The sequence below is a fragment of the Manacus candei genome, unplaced genomic scaffold (assembly GCF_025592945.1).
Source record: "Manacus candei isolate 608988 ecotype Guabito, Panama unplaced genomic scaffold, ASM2559294v1 h1tg000076l, whole genome shotgun sequence".
Taxonomy (NCBI): domain Eukaryota; kingdom Metazoa; phylum Chordata; class Aves; order Passeriformes; family Pipridae; genus Manacus; species Manacus candei.
Window position 1 is genome coordinate 8,829,790 of NW_026138124.1, and position 27,977 is coordinate 8,857,766.

The 27,977-nt window shown below is 42.7% G+C and overlaps 1 protein-coding gene and 2 non-coding genes across 3 annotated transcripts; all 3 read right to left on the reverse strand.

The window, feature by feature from the left end:
• Nucleotides 1-27,908, reverse strand: TEX14 (testis expressed 14, intercellular bridge forming factor). Its single transcript, XM_051809917.1, has 32 exons — nt 27,756-27,908; nt 27,531-27,684; nt 24,054-24,168; nt 23,595-23,760; nt 22,700-22,836; nt 21,986-22,067; nt 21,412-21,542; nt 20,444-20,557; nt 20,023-20,146; nt 19,321-19,499; nt 18,654-18,805; nt 17,801-17,991; nt 17,467-17,617; nt 16,177-17,126; nt 15,393-15,496; nt 14,321-14,400; nt 13,506-13,772; nt 12,846-12,946; nt 12,462-12,569; nt 11,796-11,886; nt 10,992-11,082; nt 9,676-9,738; nt 8,493-8,620; nt 7,650-7,840; nt 6,116-6,167; nt 5,453-5,524; nt 4,615-4,692; nt 3,096-3,213; nt 2,807-2,902; nt 1,711-1,820; nt 1,218-1,284; nt 1-1,035 (listed from the first exon to the last, which is right to left on the reverse strand). The coding sequence occupies exons 2-32, from the start codon at nt 27,664-27,666 to the stop codon at nt 999-1,001; spliced, it is 4,482 nt and encodes a 1,493-aa protein (XP_051665877.1). The 5' UTR covers nt 27,667-27,684; nt 27,756-27,908; the 3' UTR covers nt 1-998.
• Nucleotides 25,267-25,479, reverse strand: LOC127481152 (small nucleolar RNA U3). Its single transcript, XR_007908113.1, has one exon. It is a non-coding gene; the product is annotated as a small nucleolar RNA U3 (small nucleolar RNA).
• On the reverse strand, nt 26,396-26,609 carry LOC127481159 (small nucleolar RNA U3). The gene has a single exon (XR_007908121.1). It is a non-coding gene; the product is annotated as a small nucleolar RNA U3 (small nucleolar RNA).
• Nucleotides 27,909-27,977: the final 69 nt, after the last annotated feature.

The following is a 27,977-nucleotide window of genomic DNA, read 5'->3' on the forward strand; positions in this document are numbered from 1 at the left end:
AGTAACTTGGAAACTTTTATTAGTGTTGTTAAACCAAATTAACAAACAGTTACAGATGGGGAGCATTTCTTTACAAAAACAGGAGCAAAGAGGCAAACGTGGCACACCCAGATGTATAAAACCAGCTAAAATCCCTGTGTGTGTTAGACAAGGAACAGGACAGTCCTCCCTCCTGCATGTGAACAGAATTTATCACATGTGAAGTCATATTTATCAAATATGAAGTTGCTGTGCCCATCAATACCTTAATCCAAAGCTCAATTATGTCCATTTTTTTTTATCCATCCCACCAAAAACGTGGTTGAATTAAACCAACAGGTATCTTCATGACACTACCCACATTTTCTCATATTCTTGTCTAATGCTGGCAGGGAACATATTGCTGCACTTGCAATCTCTGGAGAACACTGCTTTTTTCCTCATTAGCTTTTTGCACAGCAATTAATCCCCTTAATCAGTCAAATCAGTTCAACACTAGATCACAAAAGCACTAAGTAAAGAGAAAACAAGAAATTACCTTGTTAAATTTAATGAGCAAGGAAAAACACACACTACACGGGCTGTAACAGTGCTCCACACTCCAGTATGGAAAAATTCCAGTGCCTGAGCAGCACCAGCAGCCCACAGAATTCCAGTCATTTTGTTTGCAACACCAAAAACTGCATAATGCAACAAAATTATTGTGCTTATGAAAATGGGCACGTGCAGGAGAAAAAAACACCACGTAGCAGGTTCACAAGGATGTGATATTGAGAAAACACTTCAGTTCTGCAATATTGGTACTGCTTGTGATATTGATATTGATACTGCAGTGATGGCATAAAACCAGTACAAACAGTGTTATAACATAGAACATCAGATTTTCTTCTGTACTTGCTGCTGCAGTTAAAAGAAGTCTGGGCTTTACAACTGTTTATGTGGCAAAAAAACCCCACAATTCAGAGGCTGTACAAACAGCAGTAAGCAGATGATAGGTTACAACTTATTCATTATCCATTTTAATCACAGAGAGAGCTCTCATCCAAAACAATTATCCTGTAAGGGGAAAAAACAAGAAGAAAAAAAAAGGTTACACAGTTGTTTTTTTCTTTTCTTATATCAAACTACAGGTTGAAGGGAATGGTGACTCTCACCTGGAAAACAGGAATGTATCTCATGCAGCCAGAGAACAGACAAATTCCTACCAAAAACCCACTTTAACTCACAGAGAGTCTCACCTGAAGGGCGAAGCTGAAGACAGCTGCTGCTGCTGCAAGTGGGATGTCTGATCTTTGGGGTGTTTGTCTAAAAAAACACATGTAAATTGAGCTCAGAACCAAGAGGAGAACATGCACAACCACAACAGTTCAGAGACAAGTCAGCACACAGCAGCACACCAATTAAGTGCTACAGATCTCTCTGCCTTGTCCATTTAGTAACCAGAGCCCAACCCCAGCTCTGCTGCTCCTGAGGCATCACACAGGACCCTCCCAGGGATCAGAAATCAACCCTGCTTCCCAAACCTGAAGCCCAATCCCTGCCAGCCCAGGTCTAGGGGCCTGACAGAAAACAGGGGCGTATCTGCTAATGCTGTGCAAACAATGAGCACAGTGATGTTACCCTTGGATGCTACTTCTACATTTAAAACAACTACCATCAACATTTCCAAAAGTAACCAGTGATTTGGGACAAACTCTGGGTGCATCCAGCAGCTTTACAGACAAATAGCACCTGCTGAAGTCCCTGCACAGCTTTCTGGCGCTCTGCCTCCAGCCCCAGCTCCTCTTTCCTCTGCTCCATTCTTCCTTCCAGCATCTTCTGGATCCTGCAGGCTTGCAGCCCTTGAATGACAGAGTTTTGTGCATGATCCTAATTTTTCCTCACTTTTTTTTTTTTTTTTTTTGTTTCAGACAGGATGCAACAGAGCACTAAACCAGAAGCCTCTGGATATACCACATGCCTCTTTGTTTTTATCCTGATCTATAATGTGCATTTGCCCTCCCCAACCCCCAACCAAATTGGTTTTCCCATCCAAAACTGCAGATGTGCTTTAGCTTTACATCCACACACAGACTCCAATGATTCTTTATACAACAGCATGAAGTAAATGTACTCTGACTACAGGTGTAGATGGGCTTTGGATCAACGTGGAAGCACAGGAATTGCTCTGCCCTGTTGGCAGGATCCTCCTGGTTACTGTGACATTTGCCTTCTGTGTGCAATTAAAAAAAAAAAATTCCTGATGCCAAACACAAGAATGTCTCATGTTCCTCAGTGAGACAGATGTGAGGAATGACTTCTGACCACTCACTCACTGGCATTTACTGGAGTTGTTCAGAGTTACTGAGCTCTGATCTTTAGTTATAAGAGGACAAAAGTTACTTGGGCTATGAATCTTTTCTCTAAAATGATGTATATATAATTTCTGCCACTTTCTTCATTTCCTAATATACTGACATGAAAACATAACCATTTTCCCAAACTCTTCTTTGCAAAGAGTTGTCGTGATGCTGTTCTCTTAATGTACATTTTCTCCATCTCAAAAAAAAATCCCCCATTCTGTCAAATTATCTCTGATTTCTGTGAACACTAAGCACTGCCTTCCAAACCAATTGAAGTATTTGCTTTCCACCTACGGGAAATTATATTAACAAAACATTCTTTTCCCTCTCAGTTTAGCACAAAGAGTTCACATTGATGTCTCCAGGGAAGTTCCCTGACACGTTTCTGTCTAAGGACTGACAACCCATCTTCTGAAAAGTCCTGCATAGATCCATACCCACAACACAAAATAAATTTGTGAACACAATACAAATTATCTGCTAACCCAAGAGTGTGTCCCCGAGGTTGTTCTTGGACCTCCTCATCTCCAGGAACTGCATGGAGCATTCTTTCTAAAATATCATCAAGAGTAGAGTGAGCCCTGTTAAATAAAAGATTTAAAAAATTATGGTGATAAGTAAAATACCACAGATTTCAAAATAAATCAGTCATAATTACCAGGGTATTTGAAGTTTGCTTCTGTAAGCATTGAATCTTGTTAAAATATGCTGAAACCATAATTCTAAATATTTGTAACTCAAATACAAACATGTTTTATCATCCTTTTTTCATACCTTTCTGTGTCCTCTGCTAGAGTGAATGACTCCTTAGTCCATGAACTCTGATTTTGCTTCTCCTTTCTCTCAGATTCTTCTTCTGACTCTCTGCTTTCCATTCTAATTCGATTGGGAACTACTCACATAAAGATTTTAATATCAAAGGCATGTAGGGAGATAACAAAGGAATTAAAATGTGGGTTTATTTATTGCACTTGAGTAAGCTTCCAGTTGTCCACTTCTCAGTTACTCTTCCCTCAGTCTCCTGATTTTCCACCAGTTAAGCAAATTCACATTATCCACAGCCAAAGGTGGCCAGCAGCAAGGCCTAGAATAAATATTTCACTCTAACACGTTTTCAGATTCACAGGACTGAACATTTTCCTTCATACTAAAATGAAAAATGCATGGGGAAAATCAATCTTTAATCTCTCCCCCTTACAATCCCAGATATGGGAGAGAAATCAAAGGAAAACCTGTGGATGTTTGCTTTGTTACCCTACTTAGCAAAACCCAGAGATATCCCCCCCCAGACTTATCGGCGAGTTCTGTTCCCTCCAGCCTGGGAATAAATTCAGCACCTTCTGCTGTGCTATGATAAGCAGGAAGCAGGAGGCTGTCACAAAAAATGGAGTCTGAAATAGCTGTGCTTTATGCAAATACAACAAAACCCACAGTGAGTGAACAACTGCTGCAGTCCTCACCACCTAAAAACAAGATACTCCCCTGAATAAAGCCAAGGGAGCTTCTGTCCTTCAGGAAAAGATCTAACAGAGCTGGAGGATAACACAAACAAGTGCCAGCATCATTCTCAAGTGACTCTGCTATTTAGCTTTTTACAGACTTAACTCATGTTCTGCCTTTTTTTTTTTTTCCCTTTTTGTCTTTTTTTTTTTTTTTTTTCTTTTTCACTGCTGTTCACTTTGTGACTCACTGGGGGAAGAAAAGGCACAGCCTATAAACATTTTGGTTTCCTGCTCCTCTGACAGGACTTGTAAAAATGATTCCCACTTAGTACCATTTGCAGTTGCAGAAGCACAAAGATTCACCACTTTGGTGTCTTTGCAACAGAACAGGAAACACAATATTCATGGGGAAGCTATTTTCTTACACTGTGAGATCAGAGGAATTATTTCATGATGGAGAATTAGGAACATTAGCAGCTAATGCGTTCACTGGCCACTTTTTTCACTGAATCACCCTCCCAGAATGGAAACTTCAGCTCTGTTTGACATCACCTGCCCACCACCTTCACTTTTGTGGGTTTTGGCACCTGTGTTTGAACTACAGTGGCATAATAAAAGTAGGAAATTAATTCCCACAGTTAGACTTGCAAACCTCCCACACCAGATCCCCGTGGACTTCAGAGGGAACACACCAGGAAAGGCAGCAAACACTGGTGGAGGGGGTAGTAAGCTAAAAATTGCAGTGTATTGTACAGCTGAACATACAGTGACAAGTATTCAGAGTCATTTTACAGCAATGCAAAGGGAATTTTCTATTTTTAATCCCTACATTAGGACTATTATCAACTAACCATTCATTTGCACTCCACAGTTCTGCAGTCCCACCTCTTTCAGGTCTGGAGTGATGGAATCTTGCTGCTTTAAGAGTTCTGTTAAAAACAGCACATTCCTTATTGATCTGGGTGCTCTAACTTGGCTCTATCCACTCCAAAGTACCATATGATTTATCCATCCAGCCCCACACAAAAACCCTTACAGGATCTACAATTAGTTCATACATTAATCCTAAAAATTTCCCCTGACCATCATTTATTCACTTGATGCCAATCTCCACATCATTTTGGTGAACTGGGAAATAAGATCAGGATGTGCCTGGGTGTCTCATTCCTAAAGCAGCTATGGATATTTAATTATGCCAGTGTCTGGTGTTAATTTAGGCAGAGTTTATCACTGAACAAGCAAAGCAAACTCTTCTCTAACACCCTCCCAGCGAAAACAAGGCAGAGTTTTCACACCTTCTGGCTGAAGATGCATGTGAATACAAAAAGAAATGTAAATCACTGAGATTAAGCTCCTGCACAAGGACCTGAAGGGTGCAGCTGCCTCCTAATGGAGAACACACATTGCTCCAGGACAACTTTGAAAAATTCAGTGTACACAAAATTCATCTCCACATTAAACTACATCTGCACTGGCTGTGCTGGCTGCAGCAGCAACCAACCCACCAAGTGAAAAGCAGAAGCTTCAAGGACTGCCAGTTGTTTCAAGCTGTTGATGCCCAACTTCCTAAGCATTGACTGCAACTCATCTGGAAGCTCTCGTGTATTTTGGGTAGTGAATGGTTTGGGAGAAATCCTGATTGAGCACAGCTGGGAAGCCTCACACCGTTCTGGGTGAAGTGCCTCTTACCAATCTCATCCAGCAGCTCTTGGACTGGTGGAGGCAGCTCATCAATGGAGGGTTGAGATGCCTCAGAGAGTGCTGAGATGGAGGGGGAAAAAAATCTAGTTAATTAGCAGTGATTAATCCTTAATAAGTGTGACATGGGCTTACATTTTGATAGCATCTTGCTTACATACTTCATTTAACGCCCTGCACGAGCCTGGCTCATTCACATTTTATCAAATATCCTGAAATAATTTCATAATGGAAAAACCATTGAGAGCCAGACTTGCATGTTCAGTTCTCAATTCTGTGTCAGAAATCTGAGGCCAGTAATATTTACACTTCAAACACAGGTTGATTAGAGGTCAGAGTTCTTAGTCTGCAGGTGCAAACACAAAATCCATAACCTAATTAGCACTAGCAGTACACAGTTATTTATCTGGGTACAAAAGCTATTTATCCCTATAAAATGAGATGCCCAGGAGGAAAAAAGAAAGAAAAAGGGTGTGGGGGGGGAAAGAAATAAAGAAATAAACTGCAAAAATTTCTTTCAAATCTGATGGCCAGGAGGAAAAAAAAAAAAGAAGGAAAAAAAAGGGAGAAAAAAGAAACAAACTGCAAAATTTCCTTTCCAGTGTGTTTCTTTGCTTATTGATCAATTTATTTGAGTTGGGATAAAAGACTTACCAGGTGCCTGCCTGGTGTTCCTCAAGGATGGAACAACTGGTGGCAACCCATCCTGTGTAAGACCAAACAGAATGAAACACAAGAAGGTAAATTGGTAAACTGCTGATTTTCAATCCTCCCCTTCAACATATTAAACCCAAAATGAGGTAAAGCCTTCAGTTAAAGCCTTGGCTGAACATTAAATTTTAAAATAAGGTTTTCAATCAGTTCAGAATATCAAGAGTAAGGTAAGACATCCAGGTTAGCCAGATGTGCCAAAAATTTTGGTTAGGCTGCTGTACACTCATCTTTTAACTGGTCATACATGATCTTTATCCATTTCAACACTCTGAATGGACAACTGGATGGGAATTCTCTGAAAGGACAGTTCAGCACCTCTTCAGTGCTGGAATCTTTAATTATTAAAGCCAGACACACCTATTCACCAAAGAGCCCCCCCAAAAAAATCAAGGATTTGTAACCACCATAGGCAAGTCCTCAAAATGGAAACAGGGGCTTCATGCTCTTAATTCTAGAATAAGATTTTAGGCAAGGAAGTGACACAATGAGGGATCTCTGCAGAGCCAGGCAGGGCAGCTCTGCACTGGGAATGGGTTTAATGAATTCCAACCCTGCCACAGGAGCAGAACATCCAGAGCCAACCTGTGTCAGGTCAGTCAGGCAATGAACAGACACTGCTGCTCTGGCTGAACAAACTCCAATTTAATCTTTAAATGACAAACCCCATCAGTGAATAATAATAAGAAAGGTGTAAAGGCAAGTATTTCATATCAAACTGTCAGGGAAGGCAGTTAAGATAATGCTGTGGCTCAAGAACACCTTCAGTTCCAAACAGATTACTGGAAATCACTCCAGTGACCTTGGAAACTGTCAGCTCCAAACTGATTTTCTGATACAACAGAGCCGATGACATTATGTCAAAAAGGACATTATGTCCAAAAAGGACAAACTTAACCCTCTCAGACAAGGGCTAATTTACTGTCTCCCACCAAGTTCTGAGGGCTCTTCACTTCCACATGAAGACTTTCATGCTCATGTGTTTATTTTCATTCAAGTTTATTCCCACCTTCCATGTCAAAGGCCTGTGGTTCCCAAATCCCTGGTGAATGCAGGGGGGTTCAGGTTGTTGCCCCACCCAGAAGAACAACTGATGAACTCCCTCCCTGCCCAACCAAAACTCACCTTTTCAACCCAACCACTCTGCAGGTATTTACCACCCTGGTGTTCCAAGATTACCAGATCCAAAAAGGCTGGGAAATGGCAATTCTTTACAGCCAGGGAAGGGCCACTTTGACAGTGGTCAACATTTACATACAATTAAGTGCAAGAGGAGGCCAACTCTTTGTACCATCAGTGGCAACACTGCTTTGAATTCAATTCACTTCTGCCATTATATCAACAGATCCAGGATTCCAAAATCCTCACAAAGACCTCCAAGTATTTCTGCACTTCTCTTCTGGCATTTATTTCTAGGAAAAGTATTTTTAAAAGTTTTTTAAAGCATGGCTGGCATAAACTAGAATTTCTGACTTACAGGCTCTTTCAGTTCAAACTGGCAAACTCTTGAAGCAGCCCCTGGAATTTCCATGCTCCTTTCCCCTTCATAGGCTGTAGTGAATGTCTTGAACATTGTGGAGGAGGCCTCTTGAGAACCACACAGGGAAAAATCTGATGCTAATTCATGGCAGTGTTTGTATTTCTCAAAAACTAATGGAACTTTTTCTTCTAGAATTAAAAAAAAAAAGGTAAAGCTGGAAAATTATTTTTGGAATTTTTTTCATCTTTAATTATTTCAAGAGAAGCAGAAAAAAAGTCAAAAGAGAACAGGACCTGCACAAGAAACTCTAAAAAAACCTGTCCATAAATGACCTCTAAATAGAAGACCAACTGAAGTTCCACCTCAGACCTTACTTATGCAAAACTCTGCCAACTGAGGAATTCCAACTCCTGTATTACACCAAATTAATGAAGTAGAAAGCAAATGATAAATCACTTGAACACCTGAGTTCAACAAACATTGAGATCACTTTATCAACACTCTAAACACCCTGAGTGCTTATTTACATTGCCTTTAAAACGCTAAAATCCACTTCAATTTTAAATATCTAAAAAAAAGCCTGATTTATGAAGGCTGCCATTACCTACTAAGCAATCATCTTTCAGAGACCTTTCAGACAGTGCTTTTTTCAGCTGCAAATTCTCCTTTAGTCCCGTGTCAGAGATGCCCTTTGTCAGTGAGATTTCAAACAACATTTCTTGTGGTTACTCATTCCCAGTCTGACATTCCTGCACTGGCACCGTGTGAATGGAGCCTCCAGGACTCACCCTGATGGAAAGGTGAAGTAATTCCCTGGGAATCCTCCCCTCCCTGCATTACCTGAGCCGAGGGGGGTGCTGACACTGGTCGGTGCATGACACAGTCTGGGCGTTTTACACTCCACATCCCTCTGGAAGTTCTCCTGCTCACAGGGGATACTGGACAAATCCTGAATATCTGCCACTGATCTGAATTATTGAAAGATGTTCTGACAGTTAGAATGGCCGCTTCCTGCATCTGTGAATCACCAGCTTCTGCTATTTTCAGGCTCTTTAAATTTTAATTTCGGTCGGTCTTATCTAGTTCACCAGAGGGAAGAGAGATATTCCCTTCGAAAACTTCCCAGAGAATTCTTGGAAGGCTCAAGATCACCATCTTCAATAATGTTGCAGAGACAGAAAAGGTTAATTATTTGCTCTCCCTTCCTTTACAGGATTTCTTAAATAACCCTCCTATAAAAGCAAGCTCGGGAAACAGCCTCCAGAAAGGGCAAGAACTTCAAAAGGGAACCACAAAGTAAAAAACTCTCCAAAGCCCAGGGAAAACCTCAAGGGTTAACAAAAATTAACAGTCCATTAAATAAGACTAACTGTAGGTTTAAGGAGCCTTTAAAAGAATTACTCAGATAAACTGAAACTGCTGAAGATGCACAAGGCAGTGATACACACCCAGGTTACAAAAAAATGTAATCCCAGGACTGGGAATTATATTAAGCAGACCAACATTTTGTGCAGAAACACCCTGGATTACATTGTCCTCAGAAGGCCATGAAAGGACAGATCTACTGGTACCAAATCAGGAATTTCATGCAAATCTCCATTATCTGTAAAAATAAACTCACTTTATTAGTTGAGTCACAAACACATCCTGCAAAATTTTTTTCCTGAAAATCGTGGGACTATTTTTGTGATGAAATTTATTTGGCTCCACGGTAACAATTTGCTCTTTAAAGTGATTTTATTTCCTCTGTGCCATATGGAGAGAAGAAACGAGGAATCCTAACACTTGAATGTGAAGATTAACACCCAGTTAATTACTTATGAATATGAAAATATTTCAAACTAAGGACAACTGTCTGTGATAGCTCTTTTATACCAATCTCACAACTTATCACGAGAAAATACTCTTTCAGTACTCTGGAGAGTTTTCTTTGTTTTGTCTCATCTCCCTGTTTTGCACCAACACAGAACTTTCACAGTGATAATGATCTGCTTGCTGAAATTTTGGTATAATATGGTCTTACACATCTTTTTCTTGGCATCCTTCCTGTGGCTCCCACAGCATCGCTTCTCGTGCTGCATCAACACTGAAATGAGGGAAGAAAGGTCTTATTCACTCTCTGAAAGTTATGAAAATGGAAGCATTTAGTCTCTTCTCTCTCAAAATATTTAAAGAACTGCCTTCTCTCTGAGGCAGACCGTGGCTCACAGAAACTTTTTGCTTAAAACCTTAGAAATATGGAGAATGGTAGGAGACAAATGTCATTTTAAACAGATGATGGATTTGTATTCAGTGAGGAGGAAATTTCTAATTGACACACACGGCTTCAAAGCAAAACTGAAAGTTAAATAAAAATCCGTGAATACAAATCATCAGGTTGTTTTATCATCCTCTGATCTGTTTTGTAAGGTATTCTCTCTCAAACTGTGACAAGGCCATTCAAGGTCAGAGAGGATTAGTCAGATGGTCGGGGAGGAACAGCCCTCTCTGCCCTGCTGGCAAAAGCTCAGTTCCAAAGTGAAGGGAGCAACCAAAACTTTTACCTTAAAGCCAAGTCATTCCCACACTTTCTGCCTGCCTTTGAGACAGGTAACTCAGTTTTTCAAGTGAAGAGGAGACAGAGAGAAAAGCTCTCACTCCCACATCGAGAGTGTGAGCAGCTCCAGCTCTAGAGTAACACAAGGAAAGCTGAGCTACAGGGAGCACTGGAGCTTTTAAAAAGCCTCAAAGCCACTGCTCAAAGACTTTCACTTAAAAAATCCTTGCCCTGAACATCCCCCCTTGCAGCACGAGGTGACTCTGGCCAACCTCTCTGCGTGACAGTAAAACATAACATTTACAAAACGCTGGGCATAAAAACCTCCTGTTTGACAGATGAGCCTGCAAGTCTCCAGGCACGGGCTGATGTTACCTGCAGGCAAGATCCAGTGAGCAAACTTCCATCAGACTGCTCCCACAGGAGCAGGGAGGGGAAAAGGCACGATCTTCATGCCACTTGAGCTCCGAAACCAAAGCACAACAAAATTCAAACAGATGACTGAAGCCTTAATTTGAATTAGCTTTGCTCTGTTAAAAGGAATTGTGATATGTACATGACTTTATTTTTCCTATTTTAGCTCCCTCATTAAGCAGAAAAACCCACCAAACACTGTAAAAGACAAAACCCCTTGAGACTTGTGAAGTCCTTTTCTTGGCAAGGAACTGAGATATGTAGATAATCATTAAAAACCACCACTGGCATCTTATTTGAATATTAGATATATAAGCAGAATTAATGAAGAGAGCACACTTTATCATCCAATTTATGCTTGAAGGAACAATGAAAATGAGTCTCTCTACCTGACTACAGGCATTTGGTTCAGTCGACTCACTCCCAGCTTGTTACTGCCACACTTCTGTGTTCCTGGGCTGCAGAACAGCCTTTTTCCTCCTGAATACAAATAACAAATGTTCCCCGTTATTGGGTTTTGCAAGTACAAAAGAAAACAACAAAACTCATTGAACAGGAAATTGCAACTTTATTAAATTTTTTTCGGTTCTTGTGACCTTTGTTGTTATCAAGAGACAAATGTGTTTTAAAGATGCATTTTCATAAACATAACCCAGCTGCCAGACAGTCACTGAAGCACTGGGGAATATCACAACATTTACAAGTTTGAGCTAAAGGAGACAACAGACCAGAGAAACAATGATGATTCTTCCATTATTCTGCACACGCATTATCAGCTCTTACAGTCTTTAAGCCCAAGATCCTCCTGGCAATAAGAATATTAATGTGTAAATACAACTTCAATTCAGTTTCCAACGCCACAGCAAGTTGCATAAAAAGATTAAATGTAGCCTTGGGGTAAAAAAACAAAAAAAAAAGGTTCCAAACAACTTTTGGTTTGGCTTTTTAACTGAAGCACAGCAAGTACAAAACCATGGCATTCAAGAACATTTCAGGCACTGCAATGCCCAAACCTCACCTTCCAAAATTCTCAGTGTCCTGAACTCTCACTAAAATAATGAGGAATAAGAGACCAAGTGACCCTAAAGGATTCAGCTCCAGCCTTTTGACAGGAGTGCTGCTGGTAAAAGTGTAAGTGCAACAAGACTCGGTGTCCTGACTCAGAAATGCTTCAGAACAAGGAGCACATTTACCTGAAGTCTGAACACTTGATTTTGCATCTTTAGGCAGTTTCTGTAAAAATCCTGCACAAGCATCTTCTGATTTGCCCTCAGTATCTGAGGTCTGAAAGGGGGGAAAAAAAGGAAATTAATTCAATTTCTGACAGGGAAGATGCAAAGGGCAGGAGAACCTTCATGGGATGATGTTCTCAAGAATCAGAATGGAGAGAGACAAACAAGAGCTCATCAAAAACCAGCCAAGATTGGATTTAATAGTATCTACAAAATTTAGAATCTTCAAGAAATTAAGGAAGACTGTTTTAAGACTGTTGAATACCATCATTGATAGAGCTGTGAAGGAAAGGCTGAGATTATCAACTACCAAAAATTTTTCTCAATTACATAGCAAATAAATTAATAAAACATACCCCTGCTGTTTTGGGAGTCTGGGTGTTTGTGGGGTTTTAACTGTTTGGGGGTTTAGAGCTTTTGGGGGGGGGGCAGGATATGAGTTTTAAAGAAACAGGGTTAGAATTTTCTTAGTTTTATCTATATCTTTATTTGCAGATATTATATCAAAAGAAAAGAACAAAAAATAAAAATCATCCTCCCATTTTCCATAGCTCTCTTCAAACCAAATGGGAGCACAATTACACATGTTGAGTAACTTAGGTCCAAAGTCTTTTCTGTTATTTTTACCTCTAGTTCTGAACTTCCCTCAGGAGGAAGGAAATAATCAGGAGTGAAGAATTCTTCAGACACATCAGGAGGTGAACTAAGGGAACAATGCAATTCCCTCGAATGTCCCTGTGAAAGACATCATCACCTGAGATGCTTTCCCCACTCTATTAATAAAGAAATCACATTTCACTCAATAAACAACAGAGCAAACTGAAATTCCACAGACTTTGCTCACTCTGAGTTTCATCCTGCATTACATTATCTGTTCCTTACATTACCTTGATGGTTTGTAGAACCAAACAACAACAAAAAAAAGGGGGATTGTTACTCAGATCAGCAGCCAGGCTGAACTGTTCCACAGACAACTAACTGCACCTGGATTCCCTGGATTTCTGTACATACCCTAGAGAGATTCTCAACTTGTTGAGGAAGGACTGAGTTCTTATGAATGGCTATTCCAGACTCTGCTTGTTCATCCTGTGATGGCAACTGGCACCTCCTCCCTAGGATGTCAGAATGGAACAAAATTATTAGGCAAAAAATAACATGGGGTGATCTGAGTCACTGATGGAATATCAATGAGAGCAGACAGTAACACTAATTGTCTGTCAGGAACATGGAGAAACGATGACATTTAAATGCTCCCCTCATTAATCCAGGCAGGGGAACCTTTCCTTGTTCCTTTATCCATAAGTATTACAAAAGCACTACCCACTAAGCTGCTACAGAAAAAAAGCATCTCTGTGCTCAGACTGAAAGAAATAAAGTGTGAAAACACTGGTGGAGCTGTAAACTTTGGGTCTCCCATGCTGGTACCTGACAGTAATCAATGGTGATGAAGGGTCTCCAAGCTCACTGGCTGTTACCTCCCCCTATTAACACCTAATACTCATCTTATTCTATTCTTTATGTTCATCAAAGACTGAGTGATTGACCTGCTTGGGGGGCAAGACTCTGCAAGACAACACTGACAATTCTTGTCACAAAATCACAGAAGCTGAGAACTGACTGGAGATGGGAGACAAAAAAAGAAGAAAGGTTTTCTTTGCTCCTCAACCTCACCTGCAGAACTTCTGAGTGCAGACTCCAGATCACTCTCCTCAGATTCAGTTCTCTCCTCCCTGCCAGGATTCCAAGGCACAACATCATCACCTGGCTGCCACATACATCTTTGCTGGGCTTGTCTTTTTTGGGCTCTAGCAGTGACGTGTTGGAAGGGTTCCTTTGCACTCTCTGCTTCACTCTCAGATGTCCCTTCACTGGCTGGACAGGGACAGCTGAGCTCCAGCTCTCCTGAGGCCACTCTTCTGGCCATTCGCTTCACTTCAGCTACAACACAAAATGAACAAAGCTGTCAGGTCACACACCAGAACCTGGACCTTCAAACCATTCCCTGTGCTTCATTGTGCCTGCACACCTGGAAATGCTCAGGTTATACCTTGTAAACGCCTTTATCATGGAAAGAGTTAAACACTCCCTTCCATTTTAAGGGAAGCTTTAAAACCTGCAGGAATGGATATGGACAAGTCTTTTACGTGAGCAGCTTTGGTTAGTTTGATTCTCTATTATCCATGCCCGTGCTGCCATCCACTGGTCACTGCCATCCTGCCCTTCCTAAATCCATACACTGTCCAAAACAAGGCTAGAAATTCCTTCAGCTACAGAAACCAAACCATCTTAATGTGGTTGTGATTATTTTATGCTCGGAATGTGCAAGACACAGGATCCCACTCACTTGGTTTTCATCCAAGAACAATCCAAGAGATCTTCAGCAATTAAGGCAAACAGACCTTTCTTCGTTAAGAAATGAAGTGCTAAGTTTTAGTGCACTGCAGTAAGACTTGATATTAATGCTGATTTAACAGTGATTTACTTACTCCTCCAGTCTGGTTGCATCATCCTCCTCTCCTCAGTTATTTTTTCGCTGTAGAATTCAGATCTTGGCTTTGAATAGCTCCTGCAATAAATCGTTATGAAATGCACAAGCTCTGCTAATGCACGAGTGTATTGTGTTAAGTATTCCCCAGCCAGTAAAAGACTAGAAGTTGTTTTAACATTAATTAGAACACGTGTGCTCTCAGCCTTTTAACAACCCAGCAGATCCAGCAGATTGAGCTGTCAGAAGCTTAGAAAGCACAGACAGTTATTTAGGTCTATTACAGATTAACCAGACAAGCTGTACATTAAACTCTAGATCTCAAAAGCTGTCACTGCCTTCAGATGATGCAGTTCTATAAACACTCAGACAATGAATCATGTGGAGATGTGTTTTATTCCAGTGATCAGTGGACAACTTCAGCCTTGGGTAACAACCACCCTGCCACCAACCTAATCCTAACCCTAACCTGACCCTCTGACCACAGGAATATTTCTATTCTAACCAACTGTGTCCTTTACCAACAGGTCTTACTGATCCAAATGGGTCATGAATCGATTTTAAAACTGCAGGTTTTCCTGACTGATTAGACCCAAACACTGAAGGAGGTATCTATCCCCACCTTTCCAACCTTCCAGGTAAGATACCTTAACTTGCACGAGTTTTGCCAGGTGCTTTTAACATGTGATTTCCACTCAAACTCAGAAATACAAAGAGATGACATTAAAAGTATTTCTACTGGGAACTGAATGAGGCTGTGCCCAGAAAGGAGAACCACCCTTCCCAGTAACTCACCAGATTGCTCTCCTCAGGCACTGGTAGTTTTGGGCCACTGACCTCCCTCACAGAGGCATCTGAAATCTTTTCACCAGCCCTCTTAAACTGCCCTGTCACAGCAGCTCCCCCTCAGCTCTGCAGCTGCCAGTGACTCACAGCAGGGTCCTCACTGTGCTTCTGGCTTACTGAAGAACATTTAATGCCAGCCTTGATCCTCGTATGTCTCCCTCTGACAGGGGCTCTCTCAAGAGGAATCTGTCAGAATTAACTCTTCTACAAACACCGTCAAAACTCACCATCTCCATTCTTCACTTCTTGCTGCAGGATGTGAATCAGCTCCTCTCTGACACTGCAAGTTCAACTTTTTTTGGCATCTTGCAGATCCACGTGGGAGTAAATGCTGAAATGAGTCCAGCAAGCCATGATTCAGCACACACTGGGCATTCTGGCAATTACTAGTTGAGCTGTCTGTGAGATACACTAAGAACCAGACCGTGCAAACTTGATTTCCTGGGTTATATTTTAGCTGCACTGCTCAGGAGAGAGGATGACAAGCCCAGGCCTCAGCCTAGCAAATACCCTGCCCAGGATTTACAGCAGGGTTCATATGTAGGCAGGCAGACTATCAAAACATGTGGTTTCCAGGGGGATGAGGGGACCTAAATGACTCAAGATTATTCCCACAGCAGATCTGTACATGAATTTCTCTCTTTCTCTTTGGGCTACTTCCACTTAATACCAAAAATGATCCAGAAGCCCTTACTAATGACAGTTCAGACCTCAATGCAAACAAAAGTCTTCCTCCACTTGGCCTTCTCCCTGGCCAATCTCCATTTTACTGCAGGATTTTATACTGGGCTAGTATTTTGCTGGGAGGAATGGGGAGAAAGAGGAAACAATACTGTTGCACTGCTGAGCTGACTGTTTTCATTCCTATATATAATGCACATGGTATGTGCATATATTTTAAAAGACAGTTCATCCCTCCCCTTGGACACCACCCATCCCAACATCTCTTTACCTGCTAAGGAACACAGAAGCTATAAACACAGCCGTGCTGCTCAACATTTTACATTTTACCTCGTGGTTTAGGTTCATCTGATCATCCAGGCTTTTCCTCACGCTGCAGCCGAGATCACGATGGTTGCTTTCAATTTTACTCTTCCTCTTTTCATTTTGAACTGCCTGTGTTTCCCTGGCTGTCTTTGAAACAGCCTGGAAATTGTCTTCCCCCAACGCTCCTTGAGCCTGACACGTCATGGGGGGTGGAATACAGTCACTGGATGGTGGACCCACAGCTTTGGGTAAAAATGTGTTCACTCCACAAAAAGGGTGATTGGTGTTCTGGGAAGCATCATCAGACCTGTTGCAGTGTCCTTCTTGAAAACTCTGCTTAGAAAGCTGACTCATTCTGATTTTTTGGAGCAGCTTCTTTTGCTTTCCAATGGCCTTTAATCTGTCCAGGTTCTCCTCTGTCCTGCACAGGGAATCTGCTGCCTGCTGCAACATGCTCTGAATAATCTTTATATTAAGGACACACTTGCTGATGTGCTGCTCATTTGGGGAAGGACTGTTCCCTCTTCTCCCAGCATCTCCTCTCCCCTGTGCCAGGTCAGAGGCCTCACTCACCTCCTCCTCCTCCTCCTCTGCAGTGAACTCACTGCCTGACTCCGAGGAGTCACTGTCCTCCTCATCCTCACAGGATGCTCCAGAGGACACAGACAGGACTCCCAGGGGACTCTTATCTTCTTCCTTCTGCTGCCCTTCTGCATCCTTTAGAGTCTGATCTAACCCAGATCCCCCTTCCAGGAAGTCTTGGTGAATTTCTGGATAAGTGGCAAAGATTTCATTGATTTCAAAGCTACACAGACTTTCATCCACGTCGCTCTCGCTGGGGGTTGTCTGGACTTCAGAAGCCACATCAGGACTTTTGTCCTGTGCAACTGGCTGCACACTGGTTGATGCCTCTTGGACCACCAAAGCCCTGTTCACCTCACGAAAAACAGGGTCTCTTGGGGCAGGAGAGCCATCTGAAAAATTTGATTTTAAGCACATTAAGCCATTTCTCCAGAAGTCCATCAAACACACTGCTTTTGCACATCTGGGAGTTAATTTTAGAGGTTACATGAGCAGCATTTAACACCTCTGCTGAAAACTGTGCCTGAACAATAAATATTAACCAGGCTCAGAGTCTTGAGTCTACATTAACAATTAGAGTGGTAGCTAAAATTCAAAGCCAGCTTCTTTCTACTCTCAAACTATGTCACCAAACCTGTAAGTGCTCCCATTTTAATTATTTATGTTAGATTGTTATGGACTGAGGAACACACTAAGTGAAGGACACATCACATCTTGCTACAAGGAACTCACCAGCCGTGGCTGTCTCTTTTTCCTTGAATTCCACTGTTCTCCTCTGGCAGCTAAAAGCTGATGCCCAACAGATGTTCACATCTGCAAAAACAGCAGGTCTTCGTGCCTTTGATATGTCATCAGCATGACCACTCTGAGACTTAACCAAGTCCTGTAACACACACACACACAAAAAAAAAGGAATAAAATACAACTGTATTTGACAGCTCATTCTCTTCTAAGGTGGTTTCCAAGATCAGATACTCAGTGCTGGATTGCCTCCCACCCAGATTGAAGCACAACAAGTTGAATCTGAATGGACACAAAACCGAAAGATCACAATCCTGGAAGACACCTTTAAGTCATTTTTCAGTATATACTGAATATCCTGAAGCTTCATGGAGCGGTTCCTCTGTTTAGGTTCAAGTCCTGACTTGACAACATCATAATAGAGCATAGGCAGCCTGACATCTGCTTCCAACTGCTCCCCTGAAATCATGAGCTGCTTAATAACTGAGTCTTCAAAACCTTTCCAGGGGGGGCTCTCTGCAAGACACAAGTACAGACTTTATGTCACCAGCTGTAAATCAATGTTAATTAAAAGAAAAAAAGCAGCATTATTGCCTTCCCATCCCCTAATTTACAGCTGCTGTCATGAACCAAATGAGCATCTCCTCCCCATCTTATTCCAAAACTGGAGGCTTCAAAGGGAGCTGACAGCAATCTCTAAAGGACAGTGACACTGCAAACAACTGCTCTGGATTCCTCATTACCAACCAGCTAATAGAGGAATTTATTTTTAGGGTAACTGTTTATCCCATTTCACTGTCAAAGTAGTCACAGTGAATACAAAACATACATTACTTGTAATAACAGCAACAATCTCTAAGTTATTGTAGTGATCAAAGACATGAAAGCTGCCCAAGCTCATTTTGGACACTGCAAAGAGTTAACTGAATATCATGAAGAAGAAAAATAAACAGCAGGAAACCACACAAAATTGTGTTTCTCTAATACCAATGTCAATCTCATCCTTAGGTTACACAATTTTAAGCTTTCTGATTACATTTTACAGAAGTTTCCAGTAATCTTTGTTATTGTCACTAACATTTGGGTTTGGGTTTTCTTTTTTTTTTTTTTTTTTTTGCCTGGTTTGTTTTTCAAGTTAACTCTGGATGAGCCCTCAGAGCCCAGAGCTGTGGATTTACCTGTCAAGGCCTCCTGCAGCACTGCACAGAAGCTGTAAACATCTGATTTGACTGTGACAGTTCTCTCAAGGGCAACTTCAGGAGAGCACCACCTGTACAGCTGGACTGGGACAGGAATTCGGGTCAGATCACTGTGCTCTCCACTGTCTTTGCTGTATAAAGGGGGAAAAAAGTCATAATTTGGGACACACAGCACGCTCACACTCAACTGCAAGGTGTATCTTTAGGAATTAAACACCTGAGTGTGTCACAGCTTTTAGCTTAAATACCCCCATATGCAAATGCAATATTTCCACTCCAGTAAATGTCTTTTGGCAAAGACTTTCTGGGGAAAGCAACAAATTTGCACTCAAAAAGAATGAAGGAAAAGCTGAGCATTTCCCAACAGGAGCTTTCCAAACAACCCTTTAGCTCTGGTCATGGATAAAAATGCAAGAGGGTGCCACCTACCCTGCCAGCATTTATTTTTCAATGTATAGGTGTGCCTAGAAGAGAACTTCAGTAATAATTAACAGAGGAAAGGAACGATGTCCCTCACAAAAGAAAACACTCTTTGTATCACTGGTGGCACTTAATTACCACCAGTTCAAGGAGGTGTTGAATCTTGGGTGGTTTCAGGTAAACTCCTGTTTGCCCATTTAACAGCAAGTTAAAGAAAGTTCTTTACCTCTGTATCATGTACTCCAAGTTGCAGAGCTTTGCCTCCCCAGCAGAGACAATCTGGATGGCATAGGAGGAGAGGGAACGGTGGATGAAGCCCCGGGAGTGCAGGAAGCGCAGGGCGTCGATGACCTGCAGCAGCACGTGCAGGATGGTCTCTGTCTGCAGCACTGGGAACTCTGCACGCTGGAAAAAAACACCCCAGAGCCACCAAATTCACACTGCAGGGCTTTAAAGCCCGAGCCAGGGGAGATCGTCACAGTGCAGAAGGCAGCAAACAAAGCCAACTGAAATACACTGTGCTGAAAAGGCAGGTGAATTGCTCTCGTTTGTTCTCAATACCAAACCAAACAGCAACTCCTTAAATAATTAAGAATGGAAAATATATTGGCTGTGCCAAAATTCTGAAGCAGAATGAGCTCTTATAATCCCTTGCCTGGGACTGCAATGTCTTCCAAGTAATTTAGATGTCTGCACTCAAACAGTTAAAAGAAATAAAATAACTCAACTGCAAAAAAAAAAAAAAAAGGAGGAAAACATCAAGTGACAAAGATAAAACACAGATCAGTGATTAAAAAAAAAATAAGAACCACAACAGAAACTCAGATACACGACTGAGGATTTTGTCTTCTTTTTCTCTGAGTGAAGATGTTGGATGTAGCTACTAAACTTAATTAATTACTGTTTAAAACCCAAGCATTCCAGTTACCCTTTCATGCAGGATGCTGTACAGGGAGCCAAAGTGAACCCTTTCATACACTAAACGGGTTTTCTCCAGGTCACTGGACAGACAAACAGACATGAGCTGGAGCAAGTGAGGATGGCGGAGTTTGCTGCAAAGGGAGAGGGAAAGAAAAATTTGTAAGGCAAATCTGAGATTGAAAGAAGAAAAAAAAAAAACACCCAGAAGGACGGGAGTTATCAATATAACACGAATGCTTTTCACTTTTCACTGAAATATATGATTTTAAAAGAACAGATTTTCGGAGTGGGAAGAGACGGGAAGAGAGAACTGTGGTTTTTTTAACTGGAAAGAAAGTGCAAGCCCAGCCTGCCAGTCCTCCCGAGGTGAATCCCATCCCTCCCATCCCTGGGGACACCCAAACCCCAGGAGGAACATCCTTCCCCACCTGCTGTGCTCCTGCTCTGCCAGGAGGAGGTCGGCCAAGCGCAGCTTCCAGCTGTGCTGAGGGGGCTGCAAGCCCAGTTCCTTCACTGTCACTCTGCTGCCTCCCCACACGAGGCTACAAGGAGGAGGAGAGGAATTTCCACCAAGTGCTCCCTGCAGTATTTTTTTACAGTTATGCAATTTTTTTACAAGGAATTTTGTAATTCTGAACTGCTCTGGTGCTGCCTCCTGCTGTTATTAATATTGAGTATCCTGGCTATTGCATCTACTCTTTCCAACTGGCAATAAACACACCCTGCTAAGGCTGATTTTCACTGTCCAAAAACACCTTTCCATGACCCCAGGTAAAGAATAAGGGCACTCCAAAACTCCTTTCACTAAAGGCCATCAGCCCACTGTGACACAAGTGACATCTTTGGGAAGATTAAATCACCAATTTGTCAGCTCTCTGGGTGCCTCTGACAAACAACTATTTGCTTAATATACAATAATTAACACACAACACCAGAGACATAACTACTTGCTCAACACACAGTAATTAACACACAATGCCAAACATTTTTTTAAAGGCTCAGTCTGCCCTTGCAACTTTTGTTTCACCACAGGTTTGAGCAACTGGGCTGCCAACATGGATATCAGGAGGCCTGGCCTAACATTTACAAGGGCTAAATGCTGAACAACACAATCTGTGCAACCCCAATCACATTTCCCACCACAAAGGAATCAACACTGAAACATTGCAATCAGTGATTAGCCATAATTGGGTTAAAATTGCCTGTAGGTTGCACCTGTCCTATCAGACACCAAGGGAGTCTGATGTTAATCAGTGAATGCAGAAAACAACTTGCAAGCAAGGAAACAGTGAATAAATATAGAATGGACATGTAAAACTATCCAAACAAAGCACTGGCACAACCACCTGCTGTGCAATAGTAAGAGAGGGGCTAAAATCCCTCTGATCCCACTTACTTGGTCATGATCATGAACGGCCCAACGTGGTAAGAAAATGCTGGTTCATCATCTGCCTGAACCACTTCTTTTTCTCCAATAATTGGGAGAGATGCCAAGTAGCCCAGGTGCCCGTTGCCTGCAAGATAGAACTGGAACAGGGCATAACCAAAGGGATGTGCAACAGTTCCCCAAACCCACCACATCTGCCCCGAGCTCATTAACGACATCGGTGCAGTCGCTGCACCAGGAGCCTCAGCCCAAGCACCAGCACAAAAAGCTGAGGTTTCAGTGTCAAAAACTTAACTTCCTAGTGAAGCTGAAACAGGGAAAAGCAGAATCAGTCACTGGGAACTCCCAGAGGTGACATTTAACAGGAGTCTCTACTGCCTGTTCCAAAACTGCTTCCCCCGACAGGGCCCATTAACCACTAAAGGCCTGAGTTTTCCTGCTTTTCACAGGGGTTTTTTTCCCACCATTTCAGTAGAAATAAGAATGCACTAAAAGTTAAAAATAGCAACAGGTTGGGATAATTACTGTGAGTCTGAAAAGCTGTCCTAACATCTTTAGAAAACCATTACCCACAGGATCTTACCTTCCCAAAACCGAAGCTGTAAATGTTCTTGGCTACATTGGCCTCTCCTTTCAGTAATCTACCCAAAGCACTGTCAATGTTTCTGAACAGCAAAAACACAAGCAAGAACAGTAATTAATATGCCAAGGCTTGGAGCAAAATACAAATTTAGAGAGGAAAAAAAAAAAAGCAGAATTTCTGCAACAGCCATGTAATTCAAATGTTGCATTAGACTGGTCCCACATGTGTAATGTGGATGTTAAAATTCCAAATTATTGTGCACCTCATTAAACCTTTTTAAATACACTTGTGTTATGATATGTATTTGTTTTTTAAGCAAGATAGCCAATAAATATATATATATACACCCACACACAGGCATCTTGCATTGCTTTTTGTTCACAAGTATGTATTTTTCCTAACATGTAGCTGACACAAAAGCTCTTGAAACAGTTGGAAACACCCCAAAAAAAGATCTGCAGTGACCTTAAAAAGCCAAGAAACAAACTACTTCATGTTATCACCACTTTAATGCTACTAAAATCCAGTGCTTTATATACTGATTTCATGAGTTTCTCTTAATATATAGATATTTACAACCATCAAGTTGCCATTTGGAGCTGACCCAACAGGAATAAAAAGTACCATCATTCCTGACACACAGTGGATGTTGTCAAAAAGATAACAATTGTTAATTTTAAGACAATAGAATGTGGAAGCAGAATATCTTCTTACCCCTGGACAAGGCCACCAAACCTCGAGGGGCTGGAGACCAGAGCCTTTGATGAGCCAACTTTCCTGAGCAGATCAGAGGGGAAATTCTGAATGGCAGCCTGCATGTGCAGGGTACACTGCTGGATAAATTCCAGCATCTGGAGAGGAAGGGGAGGGAAAAAAAACAACAAAAGAAGTTACTTCAGAACGAGATAAACCACTTTAAATTAGTAAATCATGATTACTGAAAAAAATAACTGGTTACTTGCAATATTTAAGTGGGTATTTTGAGAGATGCATACATGAAAAAATTTGAGAAAATCAATTACATGAAAATGGAAGAAGAGCTTACTTCAAATATTAAGTGACAAACTTGCAAGACTTCACCCGCAGAAAATTGTAATATCAGATTTCTTTTTAAGAGGAGCATTGTAATAACAGGAAAGAGGAATATCACGAGCTTTAAATCAACACTGCAGTCATGAATAAGCCTTTCTGATGTCACACATCATTGCAAAAATGATCCACTTGCTGGCACTGCTCATGCACAGACTGGGATACACCTGAAAACTACTTCAGGGGCACTCCTGAGTGGCACATCCACACAAAAAAACTGCACATCAGGGGTGGAAAACAAGGAGAACAAAGGCCTGTTGTTCTCTCCTTGCTCACTTCAGGTCCTAACAAGTTCCACAGACACACCCCCACAGCTGAGCAACACCTCAGTTAAACAAGTCATGAGGACCTCAAAATAACCATTTTTGACGTTGAAAAATAGGGCTGAATAATTATCTAACGTGTTGATAATTTTCTAACATGTAACTTTATTTAAGCCAAGGGTTTCTCCCTGGGATGTTGGAGTTTCTCCACGTCGAGGTGAGGATGTGAGCACGTATTCAGGTGTTCACACACATACCTGGGCACTGCATTCCTTCCTGGCTGACAAAGCCCAGTGCTGAGGAGTTCTCCCATCCTTATCATGGGCTCTCAGGTCACCTCCTTCATCCAGCAGCTTGCTGAGGATCCACTGGTTTCCTGAGAAAGCAGCTGCATGGACTGGGGTGCTCCCGTCGAGACAGCGACTGAGGAACAGCCAAGCAGGAATGTTTCATGTTTTGGGTCTGTCCCTGCTCCACTCACCAGTGGAGGGGGGAAAAGCAGCACATCTGGAATGTTTATGTACCCCCAAGTAACAAAATTCCTCACAAAATAAGGAAAATTACACGCTCACCTCCGAGGAGCTTTGGCTAAAACAGCAACGTGCATCCCCTTTTTCATTTTATGTGCAGTGAATATTGGGCATTACGTTGACCAAACCCACTAAAAGGTTAAATATTTGCTTTGGTTTTAAAAAGAGAAGCATTTTATACTTAACTGATTGGGATCTGAGCCGTAATCCAACAGCACATCCACGATTTTACTGAGACCCAGCAAGGCAGCAGTGAAGAGACAAGTCTGGCCCATGGAATTCACGGCATCAACCAAAACACCTACGGAGGAAAGAGAAGATTCTGAGGTGGTGCTCATTCCCCCCTCACCCCAAACAAAAACCCACTGGTCCTGATGATGATATTCCTCTCCCTGAGGCACTGCAGGTATGAAAATACAGTAACAGAAGTGGAAAAAAAGAGCAATAGAGTTTCCTTGAGACTTTCTATGTGTATCAGGCACCGCTTGTGCACAATGATTTTGAATAAAAATAATAATAAAAGATGCTATTTACATATACTTACATGTACAGTGTAAGTAGTAAGTGCTTATGTACTTACAAATATCTATTTATAAGTACATTATAAGTACATTATATGTACATATATATACATTATATTTACATATAAGTACATCATATGTACATATGTGTACGTATAAGTAAGTTCATTATGTATTCCATTCTTTATATGTACATATATATAAATATGATAATATGATATATAAATGATATATAATATATAAATATGATATATAAATATATATCATATTACATATATATTATATTTCATACACAATATATATTATATATATTGCATTCTTTATATGTACATTCTTTTTATGTACATATAAGTACATTCTTTATATATTACATTAAATATTACATGTAAGTACATTTTGTGTACATATATGTACATATAAGCACGTTATATGTATATATGTATATACTTGTATATGTATATATGTGTGTATATGTATATATATGTGTGTCTGTATATATATATATGCACTTTTGTGTACATATATGTGTTTGTAAGTACATATAAGCACTTACATATAAGATGTATAACTTACATGTCCATCTCTGTAAGCAGAGGTGGATGAGCACAGATAACACCAGAGGAGGGCATTAACAAATATTAAATTATTCCTAAGTGCCCATCGGGAATTAGGTAAGTGTTGTGTTATTTAAGCGACTTGGCTCAAAATAATGAATTCCATTCTACATTTATGAGGAAAGAGCAAGGGAAGAACCCAGTGAAAGTCGATGGGTCTGACACAGCAGGATGAGGAGTGTGACAACAGTAGCCACGTGATGAAATCAGACGCTTTCTGAAAGTCGAACTGTTTTTGGAACCACGATAAAAAAAGGGTCACAAACCACTCAGCCCGTGTTCTCTCCCTCCCGGCACCACAAAGGGCACCGAGAACGGTCATCAATGGCGAGCGGCCCCTGCACAAGCAGCACCGCCCGCCCGCTTCGCGCTCAGGAGAGAACACCCCGCTCCTCCTCGTGGCTTGTGACGCCGATCAGGGAAGATCACTCTCCTCTAGTGACCAACTACAGAAATGATCCCTGAAAGTATAGTCTTAACTCACCACTCCGCAACACCCGCGCCACACCCGCACGCAGCGCCCGCCAACACACGGCCACCCCAAAAACACCCACCCCGAGCACACCCGGGACGGGTCCCCGCGCCCCCGCCCAGCCTCCGCCGCAGCGGGAGCGCGCGTGGCGCGCGGAACCGACACGCGCGTGGCGGAGCGAGGGACACGCCCCCCTCATTTGCATGTTCTGCCGCGGCTGCCCAATCAGACGCGCGCCCGCAGCCGCCCCGCCCCGGGCTGTGCCCGTTGTCGCGACACGATGGAAGGGACCGTCTGAGCCCCGTCCTCACCCGCCCCGCGCCGACAGAGGACAAGAGCCCGGGCACCGACACCAGCAGCGCGGTACGACTGGCGCCGAGGGGGTGCACTGACTGCCAGGCGCTCCCGAGGGTTCCAGGCACACACGCACTAACAACAAGAACCGCTGCACAGGGCACCACTTAATGAACACTTTACATCTCTGGATCAAGCCAAAGCATCACGGACCTCCACGCCGTACCCGACAGAACAACACTGAGCAGTCTCCCCGTCCCAGCAGACACCCTTTGGCTCCAGGATCCAACCTTACATATCCCATCTTCCGTGGCTCTGCGCGGCACGGAGAGCACGGCATGGAGCGGTTTCTCCCTAACTCCTATCGGACTCCGATGAAAGGTTTACCACGCTCCAGGTCCAGCCTGAGTGACGCAGCTTCCCACAACACCTAACGACAGGTGAATCCCGGACAGACTTTAGAGACAACTCCACAGAACCCCCCTGGACTGGTTGGGGATCTCTGTCACTGTGTCACTGCTGGGCGCAGGAGGCAGCGAGGGGCTGCGTGATCCTCCTGGGCAGTGTAAAGCTCTTTATCCCCCACTTGAACTCTGTTTTTGAACTTCACTAAAAAAAGGGTCACAAACCACTCAGCCCGTGTTCTCTCCCTCCCGGCACCACACAAGGGCACCGAGAACGGTCATCAATGGCGAGCGGCCCCTGCACAAGCAGCACCGCCCGCCCGCTTCGCGCTCAGGAGAGAACACCCCGCTCCTCCTCGTGGCTTGTGACGCCGATCAGGGAAGATCACTCTCCTCTAGTGACCAACTACAGAAATGATCCCTGAAAGTATAGTCTTAACTCAGCAAGCCCCAACACCCGCGCCACACCCGCACGCAGCGCCCGCCAACACACGGACACCCCGAAACACCCACCCCGAGCACACCCGGGACAGGTCCCCGCGCCCCCGCCCAGTCTCCGCCGCCGCGGGAGCGCGCGTGGTGCGCGGAACCGACACGCGCGTGGTGGAGTGAGGGACACGCCCCCTCATTTGCATGTTCTGCCGCGGCTGCCCAATCAGACGCGCGCCCGCAGGCTGGCGGAGGAGCGGGCCCCGCCCCGCGCAGCCCCCGCACCCGCGAACGCGGAGATGTCGCAGCTCTGGAACAGCGAAACCCGCTGACGGCCTTGATCGTAAAACAGAAATAAAACTGCATTAAGAATTGGGTTTCACTTACACGATCCCCTGTTCCTATCTGCTTACAAATCAGGACGTCAAAACACCAGTACCTAAAACACTCCTCAAGCGCTTTGCTTGAATAAATATCCCGTTTAAAGAGAGTATTTCTATAGCAGACTTTTCAGAGTTTCAGTTTTACAGTGCCTCAATCAATTCCTTCTGAGCACCACTCGAGTAAAAGATTAGTTTTCTTTTAAATTTACTTTAATAAATAAAATAAAATTTCATCCCAGGATCGCAGGGATGTTTTATTTATTCTATTTTAATTTGTATTTCATTTATCCTTTATATTTATATTTTAAATTTATTTTATTTTTATGTATTATCTTAATAGATTTTTTTTATTCAATAAGTATTCCCACTTATCAGAAAGGGGCAACTATAAGTCATTTTGTGTATATATATATATATATATATATATATTTTTCAATCAGAAAACTGAACTCTGCAGGCAGCTGATGACTGTTTTTTACCAGACATAAAAGTATACAGGAAAAAGTAAATCTTTTTTGCCACTACTTGCCTAAACTTAGCTTTTACCTTTTTTCAGAAGCTTCTTCACTTTCACATAGTTCCCTTCCCTGACATAGTCATGCAGCTCGGCTTCCAAGGAGTCCCCTTTTATACTTCCAAGCTGGACTGGGCATGGAAACGGAAGAGGGATAGGATGAGCCATCTTCTTTCCTCAACAGAGCTGGGAAAAGGTAACGAAACGTCACGAAAGCTGCAAAACGCTACAACTTAACTTATCTCCGAGTTCAGCACCTGCAGCAGCCGATATAAAGGGCCGTGGCTGCCCGGCCCCGGAGGACCCCAGGCCGGCCGGGACACTCGGGTTCCAGCCCCCCCGTGCCCGCCGTGACCAACGACCCGAACGGGCGCAGGAGCGGCCGCCACGCGCGGCACCGCCCTCGCGGCTCCGCGCCCCGCGCATGCGCAGCGCCCCCCGCCGGCCTCGTGCGCGGCCGCCGCTTCGCGCCAGGGAGC